The sequence below is a fragment of the Fusarium fujikuroi genome, chromosome FFUJ_chr03 (assembly GCF_900079805.1).
Source record: "Fusarium fujikuroi IMI 58289 draft genome, chromosome FFUJ_chr03".
Classification (NCBI taxonomy): domain Eukaryota; kingdom Fungi; phylum Ascomycota; class Sordariomycetes; order Hypocreales; family Nectriaceae; genus Fusarium; species Fusarium fujikuroi.
The window spans coordinates 329,632-343,827 of record NC_036624.1 but is presented as its reverse complement, the minus strand read 5'-3'; the positions used below and the strand labels follow the sequence as shown (position 1 = coordinate 343,827).

At 51.4% G+C, this 14,196-nt stretch overlaps 2 protein-coding genes; one reads left to right on the top strand and one right to left on the bottom strand.

Moving 5' to 3' along the window:
- Positions 1 to 197: 197 nt before the first annotated feature.
- FFUJ_02220 (uncharacterized protein) lies at positions 198 to 1,319 on the bottom strand (the record flags this gene model as incomplete). Its single annotated transcript, XM_023573925.1, has 1 exon — positions 198 to 1,319. One exon carries the CDS (start codon positions 1,317 to 1,319, stop codon positions 198 to 200), a length of 1,122 nt encoding a protein of 373 aa, XP_023427368.1.
- Positions 1,320 to 1,857: 538 nt separating this feature from the next.
- FFUJ_02219 (probable polyketide synthase) lies at positions 1,858 to 14,119 on the top strand (the record flags this gene model as incomplete). XM_023573924.1 has 10 exons in its annotated part: positions 1,858 to 2,488; positions 2,584 to 3,174; positions 3,224 to 3,862; positions 3,912 to 4,031; positions 4,082 to 6,062; positions 6,112 to 6,332; positions 6,385 to 8,614; positions 8,662 to 9,416; positions 9,481 to 11,232; positions 11,295 to 14,119. 10 exons carry the CDS (start codon positions 1,858 to 1,860, stop codon positions 14,117 to 14,119), a joined length of 11,745 nt encoding a protein of 3,914 aa, XP_023427367.1.
- Positions 14,120 to 14,196: the final 77 nt, after the last annotated feature.

Sequence of the window (14,196 nt, the reverse complement as noted above, 5' to 3'; positions counted from 1 at the left end):
ATAGATTTTGTAGGCTTCAGCCTAGGTATTTTTGGCCCTTTGCTTTGATGTCAGGAGTTTTCGTACTCCAAGAGGCTCTCCTATAACAAACAAGCCAAGACCTCGGCACCTAAATCACAGCGGCTAAAGTGACTCAAGGCGCATTCAACCCTGTCAGTTTCACCAAAAATAGGCAGCCACCAGTTACTAACAAATGTCTAGCTCAACTGACACTGACCTCCTATCCCAACCCCAAAGTACGCCTCCTCATCCGCACCCCCAATAACTGACTCAATAAACCCGGTGTTACCCGTCCCCTCAGGCCCAGGCGCACTCGTAGGATAACTCCAGAAGATACGCTCATGATCAACCTGAAACATCCACCGCTGCCCATCCGTTCCCTTTGCAACAAACTCAACTACATACCCGATGTTCTTGTCGCGATACGCGCCCGTGACTACATCCTCAGAGGATGCGTCGTAGCGTTTACTGAGAATCAGAGAGTCCTTAGAGAAATCTTGCTCTTCGTAGGTGAGGACTTGGTTTGCGGCGCAGATGAGCTTGCCGTCGCGGTAGAGTCTTGCCATTGTGTATGGCTTACAGCCGCTTTCGGCTTCGGAGAAAAGACGCGTTATCTGCATCGCGTAGGGCCCGACCTGGGCGCGGAGATAGTATGACTCTGTCATGACTTTGGGCCAGGTGTCCAGTGTCCAGATGCGATCCATACCGCCGTTTGCAGATGGACCGAGGACGAATCGCTCGGATGCAGAGTTGTCTCCAGAGGACAGAGATAGCTCTGCTTTGACAGAGGCTCTTCCCTTTGGACGGACAATGTGTGCGCGAGGACCTAGCTCAGGATTGGTCTCGAGACCTGAGTCCCCAGGCAGAGTTTCCAGATGCATGGTACCATCAACAACACCAGGCACAGCAAAGGTCAGCATAGTCAAAGAGCAGTCCCTAGTCACAGAGAATGAGACTTTGCCTCCGCTACCGGCATCCTCCCAAAGACCAGTGATGTGCCCATCTTCAGAAGTGACGGTTGACTCTGGGAAGTAGAGATCTCGGTGCCAGGTATGTCCATCAGGCCAGATGGCAAAGATCTGAACCGTGAAGCCGCCGTGTTCCAGACCCCTAGCACTTCTGTTGATACCAATAGAGATAGCTGACTGGTCATCTTTGGAAACACCGTCAAAGTACCAGAGTTCCCAGCCGGTTTGTGAGATCGCATCAACAAACTTGGCGAAGACATTGCCTGAGCCGGGTATGTAGGGTGAAGCAGGAACTGTTTCTGTAGATATCGATGTCTCGAAATTGAGATGAGATACAGTCTTGGCAGGCATTTTGAGTCAAGAGTAATTGGGTCGAGGAAAGAAATGCGCAGTGGTAATAGTAGGGGTTGAGGATGCCGTGATTTAGACGATCCGGGCCCTCGAGACTCTGTATAGTCGATGGAGTGGATGTCTTAGTAAGCTGTCCAAATCTGTATACATTCGGTCGCTTCTCGAACAAACCGAAAAAGTCCGGCCATATGACATGATTGTATCGCAGACTGTTCTGCTGTTCCGCCACCGAAATTGTCCGAGAAGGATTCGCTAGAGTTATCCAATAGAGCAATTCTATTCACTCGGAACAAGTGTATCACTTAATGAAAGACATTTGTGTTATCATGAGGCTCAGTCTTTCTGTCTCGCGGTGAAGCAGCGGAACCGAATAACACCGGCATCGGAATCGTAAGCTTCTGAGTCCCTGATATAAGGAACAGCACTTTTCTCGATCTTAATCAAAAGTCCAAACTCAACTGGTCAACTGCTCGATCAATCTCAACATTGCAAAAAGAGACTATCGTTGTCTCTCACCATCTTTCCTACTCCTTCAATCATGTCTGACAACGAGCCAATTGCCATCATCGGCAGCGCATGCCGCTTCCCCGGAGACTCCTCTTCCCCCTCCAAGCTCTGGGATCTCCTCAAGTCTCCCCGCGATCTGCTTACCAAAGTCCCCCCCAACCGCTACAACGCAGATGCGTTTTACCACGCTGACTCGAAGCATCATGGCACCACTAACGTGCGCCACTCGTACTTCCTCAATGAAGACCCTGCCAGATTTGACAACAACTTCTTCAATATCCAGCCCGGCGAGGCCGAAGCTATTGATCCCCAGCAGAGACTTCTCATGGAGGTTGTGTATCAGGGCCTTTGCGCTTCTGGACAGACCATTGAGGGGCTTCGTGGGTCTCCTACAGCTGTCTACGTTGGTGTTATGTGTGATGATTGGAGTGGGATTATCACCCGTGACTTGGAGGTGTTCCCGCAGTATGGTGCAACAGGAATGGCGAGAAGCATTATGTCGAATCGTATCTCATACTTTTTCGACTGGCATGGCCCGTCTATGACTATTGATACGGCCTGTTCATCAAGCTTGGTTGCTGTTCATCAGGCTATCCAGACTTTGAGAAGTGGAGAGTCTGAAGTTGCCATCGCAGCTGGAGCCAACCTCATTCTCACCCCAGGTATAAGTCCCAAACCATTACGTTGAAGTGACCGATGACTGACCAATCAGGTATGTATATCGCTGAGAGCAAACTGTCTATGCTTTCCCCATCAGGTAGGTCCAAAATGTGGGATCAAGACGTAAACGGCTACGCCCGAGGCGAGGGCATCGCCGCCGTCGTGCTCAAGCCTCTCAGCGCCGCGATCCGCGATAATGACCACATTGACTGCATCATCCGCGCCACAGGTGTCAATCAAGACGGCCGCACCCCAGGACTGACCATGCCCAGCGCGACAGCTCAAGCAGACCTCATCCGAAGCACATACGCCCGGGCCGGTCTCGACATCAACAAGCCCGAAGACCGCCCTCAGTTCTTCCACGCTCATGGTACAGGGACACCTGCTGGCGATCCCCGTGAGGCTGAAGCCATCTACCGTGCGTTCTATTCGGATGTCAAGGATGATAAGCTCTATGTTGGGTCCATCAAAACTGTGCTGGGCCATACCGAGGGCACGGCTGGTCTTGCGAGTTTGATCGGGACAGCGCTTGCGATTCAGAACAAGACCATTCCGCCTAATATGCACTTTGATGTTTTGAATCCCAAGATCAAGCCGTTTTATGATAACCTGGAGGTTCCAACTAAAGCTATTGCTTGGCCCGAGACACACAAGGGACAGCCTCGACGAGCTAGCATCAACAGCTTTGGTAAGCCTCTTTCACTTATGACTTGGTTTGATTGCTGACGAGAGTCTAGGCTTTGGTGGTACCAATGCTCATGCTATCATCGAAGCATACGAGCCTGCCACTACAGATAGTGCTCCTGGTCCACTATTCAGCCCGTTGACATTTTCCGCTTCATCCGAGCCATCTCTACGATCTCTACTCTCCTCCTATTCGGACCATCTCAAGTCCAACCCCGACCTCTCACTGAAAGACCTCGCATACACACTGCAAACACGACGCTCTACCCTAGCCTACCGTGTCGCCATCACTGCCTCGGACGTCGAAGATGCCTACACCCAACTCGACACCATAGGCAACGGCGAGCAATCCAGTACCATTGGTGTGCGCCAGGTCACCAAGGCTTCACCCAAGATAATGGGTGTCTTAACAGGTCAGGGAGCGCAATGGCCACGAATGGGCGCCAGACTTGTTGAAGAGTCTGCGTTCGCGTCACAGCGACTTTTCGAGCTTGACGAGGCATTGTCCAGCCTTCCCAAGGACGACCGACCTTCTTGGACTCTGCGAGAGATGATTCTTGCGGATTCCAAGTCCTCAAGGATCGCTGAGGCTGCTATTTCCCAGCCTTTGTGTACAGCTGTTCAGGTTGTCTTGGTTGATCTCCTCCGACAGGCTGGTGTTGAACTTTCCAGTGTCGTTGGTCATTCTTCTGGTTTGTGAGCCCTCTTAGTTGCCATGTAACATACTGACAGGAATTTCAGGTGAGATTGGAGCTGCTTATGCGGCTGGCCTTCTCACAGCACGAGATGCTATCCGAGTCGCTTACTACAGAGGTCTCTATGCCAAGCTCGCGCAGTCTCCCAACGGTCGCAAGGGCGCTAGTAAGTGAACTCAAAACCTCCATAAGACACTCACTAACGTAAGTGCTCAGTGATGGCTGTTGGAACTACCTTTGATGACGCATCGGAGTTCTGTGAGCTCGATGCCTTCCAGGGCCGCATCCAAGTCGCTGCTAGAAACTCTTCCTCCAGCATCACTCTCTCCGGTGACGAGGATGCTATCGTCGAGGCCATTGAGACCTTTAAGGACGAAGGCAAGTTCGCTCGGCAGTTGAAGGTCGACACAGCTTATCATTCGGCTCATGTCCTACCATGCGCCAAGCCATACCTTGACGCCATGGAGAGATGTCAGATCGAGAGCGCCAATCCCACTTCGACAAAGTGGTACTCGAGTGTTCATGACGGCCAGGCCATGACTGCTGAGCTACTCACTCCTCAGTATTGGGTTGACAACATGACCAGCGCTGTACTGTTCTCTCCTGCTGTAGAACACGCTTGGCGGGAAGGTGGTCCGTATGATGTGATCATTGAAGTTGGCCCTCATCCAGTACTCAAGACTCCTTGCCTCGACACTTTGGAAGACATGACAGGAGACCGCCCTCCTTACTCTGGGGTCTTGGGTCGAGAAAAGGACGATATTCAGCAGTTCGCCAGCGGTCTTGGTTTCATCTGGACTCAACTCGGCGCAGGATCAGCCACCTTCGAGCGATTCGAGAAGGTCGCATCCGACTCCAAGTCTATTCCATCTTTCATCCATGACCTTCCCAATTATCCCTTCGACCATGCGAGACAGTTCATGTCGATGTCGAGGGTATCTGGTTGGTACAACAGCATGCAGGAAGCTCCTCATCCCATTCTAGGTAGACGATGCCATGATCGCGAGACCTCGCAGACGATTCAGTGGCGCAACGTGTTGAACCCCAAAGAGATTCCTTGGCTGCACGGTCATCAGATCCAGGGCCAGATCATCTTCCCAGCTACTGGATATATCTCTATGGCTATTGAGGCCGTCAACATCATTGCAGGGTCGGACCTGGGCCTTGTCACAATTGAGGACCTCCGCATTGGCCGAGCTCTTGCTTTTAGCGATGACGATGCAAGCGTTGAGTCGATGTTTGATCTAAGAATTATCAGTCGTTCTGAAAAGGAGATAGAAGCTGAATTCTCATGCTACTCCGGCCTTCCTCAGAATCACACGACAAGCATGGTTCTGAACGCAACTGCTCATGTGAAGGCTTCCCTCTCTGTGCCGACTGCCCAAAAACTCCCCAACCTCAAAATCGATGACTTTAATCTCCGCAAGGTTGAAGTCGACAGATTCTACGACTTCCTCGGTCGTCTAGGATACAACTACTCCTGGCCCTTCCACGGCACCACCAGCATCCGCCGAAAGGCAAACTATGCGACTGGTACTCTGGAGGACCAGTCTGGCTCAGAGTGGGAAGATCAACTGCTCGTTCACCCTGGCATGCTGGATACTTCTCTCCAGACTACTTTCGCCGCGTTCTGCTGTCCAGGTGATGAGCGCATGTGGGCTCTTCACTTGCCAACCAGTTTCCGCTCCATCGTGGTCAACCCCTACTTCACGTCCGCTGGTATCGGAAAGCAGAAGAGCTTCCAGTATCAGTCTGTCGCAATTCAGGAGAGGAAGGCTTCCAAGGTCATCGTTGAGCTGAACCTGCTTTCTGAAGAGACTGGAGATACTTTTCTTCAGATTGAGGGCATGGAGCTCGTTCCTTTCTCACCTGCTACACCAGAGAACGATGCTGTTTTGTTCTCCCGCTTCGACTATAGGCTTGCCAGCCCCGATGGCGAACTCACTGCTGCTGAGTATTCTTTCCGAGATGAGGACTACAAGATGGCACTTGACTCTGAGCGAATTGCTTTCTACTACCTTCGTCGGCTGGTTGAGACCATCACGCCCGAGGACAAGGCCAACACTCTTCCCCACTACCGACACCTTGTGGAATGGGCAGCCCATGTTGTCCCTCAAGTCATAGACGGCAGAAACCCGCACATACCCTCTAGCGCCCAGAAGGATACACATGAAGACATTCAAAACATCCTGAAGAAGTAAGATTACTGTCCGATGCTGCAAGATAGGTGGCTAACCCAGTACCAGGCACTATGAACGTGTTGACGTACGTCTCCTCGAATCTGTTGGCGAAAACCTTCCTCAGGTCATTCGAGAAAATGGCAATATCCTTGAGCACATGACAAAGGACGGCATGCTTGACGATGTTTACGAGGAAGGCTTTGGTCTTGATCTGGTGAACAAGTACATCGCGCACATGACGGCTCAAATTGCCCATCGATATCCTCGCATGAACATTCTCGAGATTGGTACGAACATCCCTCTCTACACCCAGTTTTCACTCATTCTAACATGACCCAGGTGCCGGAACAGGTGGCTCAACCAGAGAGATCCTCCCCCGTCTCGGCTCAGCCTTCTCAACATACACCTACACTGACGTCTCAGGTGGCTTCTTCGACACAGCGCAAGATCGCTTCAAAGACTATGCCGAACGTATGATCTTCAAAACTTTCGACATGAACATCAGTCCTGGTTCTCAAGGCTTCACCGAAGGTACATATGACCTCGTTATCGCCTCCAACGTCCTGCACGCCACTCTCGAGCTAGAGGATATGATGAAGCACGTGAGAAGTTTCCTCAAGCCCGGTGGTTTCCTCATCATTCTCGAGACGGTTAACAACGACTGTTTACGAGTCGGTTTACCTATGGGTAGTCTTCCTGGTTGGTGGCTCGGTGCGGAGCATGGTCGACGCTGGGGTCCTACCCTTACGCTGCCGCAGTGGGATTCTTTGCTTTGGAAGTGTGGTTTTGGTGGTATTGACACTACCACGCCACCTGTTCACAAGATCCTTCCCGGTCATGTCTTCTGTGCTCAGGCTCTTGATGACCGTGTTGAAATTCTTCGATCGCCACTGAGTCACCTTTCCGACCTTCCTGAGACCAAGTCTACAGAGCTCGTCATCGTTGGTGGAGAAACACTCAAGGTTCATAGGATGTGCGAGCAGATTTCTCGACGTCTCAAGCCCAAGTACGCTAGCATCGCGCGCTTCAACTCGATTGAGGAGCTCAACACCAGCGGTCTTGCAGACTCTTGCGCTGTTGTGTCTCTCACTGAACTCGATGAGCCGTTGTTCGCCAATATGACCTCCGACAAGCTGGATGCCCTGAAGACACTGTGGAAACAGGGTGGAAGTATCCTCTGGGTTACCTCTGGTGCTCGAGATGAGAACCCCTACTCCTACATGACCACCGGAGTTGGTCGTTGCATGCGCTTCGAGTACCCCAACATTACTCTCCAAGCTCTCGACATCAAAGCCATGACGGACCGCACTCCAGGGCTCGTCGCAGAGCATCTCCTGAGACTGGAGCTATTGGACAAGTGGTCCAAGGAACTTCGCCCGGAAGAGCTGCTCTGGTCTCTGGAGCCTGAGATCTACGTTGACGATGACACCACTATCGTTCCACGACTGTATCCATACGAGTCTGGAAACGCACGATACAATGCCGAGCGTCGCAATATCGTCGAGGACGCCGATCTTCAGACTGACAGAGTTATATTCGTGGAGAATGAGGGCAAGTGGGAGGTTCAGCATGCCTCGCCCCTTCATATTCCTCAGGAGCTTCCGTTCGCTTCCAAGATGAAGACCATTCGCATCACGCACTTCTCGCCTGCTACCATCAACTTTGCTCCTGGTGTCAGTCTGATGGTTTGCGCTGGGATTGACGCAGCCTCTGGCGAGAGACTTCTTGCTGTCACCCACGTTGCTGAGTCTCCTATTTCAGTCCCAGCAGACTGGTGCATTCCTCTCGGGGAGCTCGATGGAGTCGATACGCTGGCCAACGTCTCAGCTTTCTTGATTGCTTCTAGTATTCTGAAGCATGTGGCCACAGAGGAAACTCTTGTCGTTCATGGTGCTCCTTCCCGCCTGGCTTCCGCCTTGGAGGGTCTCGCCAAGGAATCATCCATCACTGTCTTCTTGACTACGTCCGAGAGGGCAAACAAAAATGGATGGCAGTATATCGACAGTCACTTACCTGAACGAGTCATCAAGGCATCTATCCCCAGGTCAGCCACTAAATTCATCAACCTATCGCAGGATGCCAATATGGGGGAAACTGGCCGAGCCATATCCGCATGTCTTCCCCGCTACTGCGAAGTCATCAACACAGAGCGGCTCTTCATTTGGGGCAAGCTGATTCGTGAGTCCGTGTCCAAGGAAGATATTTCCATTGTGTTCAACAGAGCTTTCTATGAGACCAAATCACTCTCTAGCACAGCTACTGATGCACGCTTGATCTCCCTCCAGGACGTCTCTGGTGTCAGTGCAGCTGAAGTCCGCTTTGCCGTTGTTGACTGCATAGACTCTTCCGTCAAAGCCTCTATTCGCCCTATCGATGACGGAAGAATCTTTCAGGCTGATAAGACATTCCTTCTCATCGGTCTATCGGGTGAGCTTGGCCAATCTCTTGGCAAGTGGATGGTTGAGCAGGGAGCTCGAAACATTGTACTTACGAGTCGTCGTCCTAATGTTTCTCAACACTTCCTTGACGAGATGGCTACCATGGGTGCTACAGTCAAGGCTCTCCCGATGTAAGTGCAAATTTCACCATTATAGTATCTGATACTGACATCTCCAGGGACGTTACCAATCGTGACTCACTACACGCATGCGTTGACACCATCCAAAAGACGCTGCCTCCCATCGCAGGTGTTGTCAACGGCGCCATGGTTCTTCGAGACGCACTCTTCGAAAATATGCCCTACGAAGACTTCATGAAGGTCCTAAGTCCCAAGGTCCTTGGCTCCCAACTCCTCGATGAGCTGTTCTACGACACACCCCTCGACTTCTTCATCTTCTTCTCCTCCACCACCGCCGTCATGGGCAACAGTGGCCAGAGCAATTACATCGCCGGCAACATGTTCATGAACGCCCTTGCAGCACAGCGTAAGAAGCGCGGTGTCGCCGCTTCATCCATTGACATCAGTTCCATCATTGGTCTTGGCTACGTCGAGAGGGCTGAGGACCTGAGTGAGGATACTTTCATCAAGATGGGTTACAAGCCTATGTCTGAGCAGGATCTACAGAAGTTGTTTGCTGAGGCCATTGTTCTCGGAAGGCCGGAGTGCGATGAGGTTTGCGAGCTTGTGACGGGCGTTACGCCTATTTACACTGATGCTCAGGCTAGTGACCAGTACTTGAAGGATGTCAAGTTTGGTCACTTCCTTATGGAACGTTTGGATACGCAGGCCTATACTGGAAAGACATCTACTGTGCCTGTTAGGGTGCAGTTGGCTGATGTCAAGACCAAAGCCGATGCTGTAGCTATTATCAAAGGCATGTTTTCTTTACTAACTCCAGTGATCATTGCTGACCTTGAAAGATTCCTTCATTGTACGACTTCGACGTGTTTTGGCTGTTGGACCAGATGAGATCATCAACGAAAAGGTGACTCTAGTCGAACAAGGTGTTGACTCTCTGATGGCTGTCGAAGTCCGCTCCTGGTTTATCAAAGAACTCGACATCGACATTCCCGTCCTCAAGATCCTCGGTGGAATGTCCGTTCCGGACCTCATCGAAGAATCCCTCAATCTCATCTCCGACTCCATCCTCGACGTATCATCCCTCGAAGCGGGAAGCACCCCAACAACTCAACCCCCCAAACCCACATTGCAAATAGCCCGCGTCACCCCACCCGAGAGCTCCCACGGCACAAGCGACGATAGCAAGCAGCAGACGGGCTCAGACTCCTCCCGCTCACCAATCGACACGCCTCTCACATCAATGGAGATTCAAGAACCTGCTAAAGCGGAAGACAGTACGGACAACTCCACTCCCCTAAAGACCTTTCCTAACGAGCTGTCCAGCATCATGTCCTACGGTCAAGCAGGCTTCTGGTTTCTAAACGATTACCTCGTCAACAAGAGAGCGTTCAACATGGCTGTCATGTTGAAGCTCACGGGCCAGGTCCGCGTGCAGGCTCTGGAGAAGGCTGTGAATCTCGTTGCGGAGCGTCATGAGGTTTTGAGGACGAGGTTCTTTTGGGGTGATGATGGCGATGAGAGGACGCCTTTGCAGGGTATTAACCCGGCGGATCTAAAGTTGACGACGAAGAAGGTTGCTGATGAGAGCGAAGCTGGGATGGAGTTGAAGAAGCTTCATGATGAGGAGTGGGATTTGAGTAGGGGTGAAGGAGTCAAGATCACTTTATTGTCGTTATCGGATAATGTTCATTTTCTTTTGTTGGGTATGCATCACATTTACATCGACGGATACAGCTTCAGTGTGTTCTTCAAGGACCTCGAAGTTGCTTACACAAAGAACACGCTCCCTTCTCTTCCAGTTGAGTCACAGTATCGATCTTTTGCACTTCAGCAACGACAGATGTATGCAAATGGCAATCTCACCAAGTCCATTGAGTACTACCGACGAAGCTTTCCCAAAGAGTTCTCGCCAATTCAGCTTTTCCCCTTCGCTCTTACGCCGGCGAGACAGTTCGCCAATGACTATTCTCAGCATGAGGCCAAGATGAGTATTGATCCAGAACTAGCACCCAAGGTTCGACAACTCGCCCGCGTCAATCGCTCAACTTCATTCCATGTCTACTTGGCGGCCTTGGAACTTCTTCTCTTCACACTCCTCCCCAACATAGAGGAAGTGTTCATCGGTATCGCCGATGCCAACCGTGGCGATAAGAAGTTCATGGGCAGTCTCGGCTTCTTCCTGAACCTCCTCCCTCTGCGCTTCCGACGAAAGAGGCGCGGTACTCAACTCAGCTCCATCATCCAGACCGCTCGCGACACAGCATATGGAGCACTTCAACACTCCCAGCTGCCCTTCGACGTCCTTCTTCGAGAGCTGAACGTTCCAAGATCTGACAAGTACACGCCTATCTTCCAGGTCTTCATGGACTACAGGCAAGTTGTCCAGGAACGGTCGTCGTGGGGAGGCTGCAAGCTCCATGGGGAGAAGTGGCATAATGCTGGCACGGGATATGACATTGCTTTGGAGGTTAACGAGAATATCACCACTGATACTCTTTTGGGTCTGAGACTTCAGAAGCAGCTTTACTCGGAGGAGCACACCGCGCTTCTGCTCCGCTCGTACTTGAGTGTGCTGGAGTACATGGTCCAAGGGACAAACAAAGCTGCTGATACTGTGCCACCCTGGTCGAAGGATGATATCCAGGTCGCGTTAGATGCGGGAAAAGGTAAATCATTTCCACCTCCAAACTCTACAATATCAGGTAGCAGATACTGACTATCGTATTAGCACCCGAATTCCAACCCAAGTGGCAGTCAACCATCAGTCATCACATCGACCAGACCATCCAGGCCAACTCTACCAAAGTCGCTCTCAAGGACGGCAACGGTACCGTGCTCACATACGAACAGATGGGCAATCGGGTCAACTCCATCACTCAAGCACTCATCGATGCAGGAACAACGCAAGGCACAGTAGTCGGAGTCTTCCAAGAACCCTCCTCCGACTGGATCTGCTCCCTTCTCGCTATCTTCAAAGCTGGAGCAGTCTACGTGCCTCTCGATCTTCGCAACTCCATTCCTCGTCTGGCTAGCATTGTCAAAGCCTCTCGGCCTTCGCTCATCATCACGGATCACACTACTGATGACAAGGTTGAGCTCATTGGTGCCAAGTACATCACCCAGCTTCAGCTATCCAAGGTGGTTGATCAGGAGTTCAAGGAGCCTAATCGTGCAAAGGTTGGATCTCTCGCTGTCATTCTGTTCACAAGTGGCTCTACTGGTGAGCCTAAGGGTCTCATGATGACGCATACCAATCTCATGTCCTACGCCGAAGTCTCAAGCAAGACCTTCTCCAAGCCTGATGAAAGCCTCATGGTTCTTCAGCAAAGTCCCTTCAGCTTTGACTTTTCTCTTGATCAGACCGTGGCTGCTTTGGCGAACGGTGGATGTCTTTGCATCGTGCCAGCGAGCAAGAGAGGGGATCCCGATGAGATCAGCAAGATCATGGTCAAAGAGGGCGTTACATATACTACTGCTACGCCTTCTGAGTATGATCTGTGGTTGCGATACAGTACCAGCACTCTACGACAATGCACTTCGTGGAAGTACGCCTTCTCTGGCGGTGAGGCAATGAGCCACAAACTAGCCCGCGAGTTTGGAACGTTGAGCCTGAAGAATCTTCACGTCTTCAATGGCTATGGGCCAGCTGAGACGACGATCCTCTCTCATCGCATCGACCTCCAGTACACAGACCCTGATCTTCCAGACCCCCTTCCCGCAGGTTGCCCCATGCCTGGTTTCTCAGTGTGCATCGTCGATGAGAAGATGCGGCCTGTTCCTCTTGGTGTGCAGGGCGAGATTGTCCTCGGTGGCCCATGCATCGTCTCTGGCTATCTCAGCATGCCTGACGCTACCAAAGACAAGTTCCTGCCGGATACCTTCTTCGGAACTAGTGGGAAGGTATACCGCAGTGGAGATCGTGGTCGTCTATGCCATGATGGTTTGCTGTTCTGTGACGGTCGTCTTGAAGACAGCAACATGATCAAGCTTCGAGGTTTCCGTGTCGAATTGGATGAAGTAGAGAAGACTATCATCAGTCACTCCGCTGGTACACTCTCTCATGCAGTAGTTACTTTACGAGGTACTGAGGAAGGCCGCTATCTAGCAGCTCATGTTGTCTTTGCTCCCGAATTCCCAGAGCAAAATCGAGAAAGCATCATGAAGACCCTTCGTCAAACTCTTCCTCTTCCTCCCTATATGCGTCCTTCCGTCTTCCAGATCCTTGCCGACATCCCACGCACAGCTCATCTCAAGGTCGACAGAAAGGCCATTCAAGAAATGCCGGTGCAGATCTCTGCCTCCCACGACTCTGGAACTCTGACTGTTGCTGAACAAAGACTAAGTGAGCTCTGGCGTCGAGTCTTGCCTCTTGATCCGGGCTCTCTTTCTCCCGAGTCTGACTTCTTCCTCATTGGAGGCAATTCTATTCTGCTGGTGAAGCTACAGGCGTTGCTGAGACAGACTTTCAAGACAGCGCCAAAGCTAGTTGCGCTCATGGGAGCTAGCACGCTCGGTACAATGGCTGTTGTTCTTGAGAGCTGTGGATCTGTCGGTGTCATTGATTGGGACCAGGAGACTGCGCTGCCAAATGGCCTTCAAGGTGCTGTGGCGTTGCGTCCTGTGAACAAGATTACCGACATCACGGTCCTCCTTACTGGTTCAGCAGGCTACCTTGGTCGTCATCTCGTACCAGCACTCGTCGAGGACCCCCGAGTTACACGAGTCCACTGCCTGGTGCGGTCAGTGAACAACGAGAAGCTGAGTACCAGCTCAAGCAGCAAAGTCAGAGTTATCGAAAGCGACCTGTCGAAACCAGGCCTAGGTCTTTCTGCATCGACATACTCTCGTCTTGCTGAGGAAACCGATGTGATCATCCACTCTGCAGCTAATCGGTCTTTCTGGGACAGATACGAGGTTCTCAAACCAGATAACTTGGACTCCGTGAAAGAGTTGGTCAGATTCGCCGCTTCTTCTGGCCGCTCGATACCATTGCATTTCCTGTCATCTGGAGCTGTCAAGATTTATGATGGAGATGTTGTTACACCACCTACTGATGGTAGCGATGGTTACGTGGCTACAAAGTGGGCTTCAGAGACATTCCTGCGAAACGCTGCTGGTTCAATCGGCCTTCCCGTCTACGCGCACCGTCCCACTGTGAGCAGTAAGGCGCAAACCAAGACGGATCAAGCCTCGATCGTCGACGAACTCTTCAGCATCGTCAAGTTCCTTGGCGTCCGACCATCTTTTGAGGGGGTCACTGGCTCAGTAGATGTACTTCCTACCGGTGACATTGTCAAGGCTATCCAGGACTCTGTCTTGAGCTCGAGTGCTGGGGGTGAAGGATACAACGTTTTGCAACATGAAGCACATCAACGCGCTTTCGTGGAGGATTTCGCAGGCGTTGTGCGCGCTGATGATAGTTTGAACAAACTTCCTAGTATTTCTATCTTAGATTGGTTTGGTAAGGCGAAGAAGGCTGGATTTTCTTATTTCCTTGCGTCTCAGAATTTGGTCATGGGTGAGGGTGAGGGTCACTTGGTTTCGAGGCGTTGATTGTGTTTCTACCTCTAGAGATTCTTTCATTTACTAGATTCGATACATAACCAGATTGCAATAGTTCATTATAGATC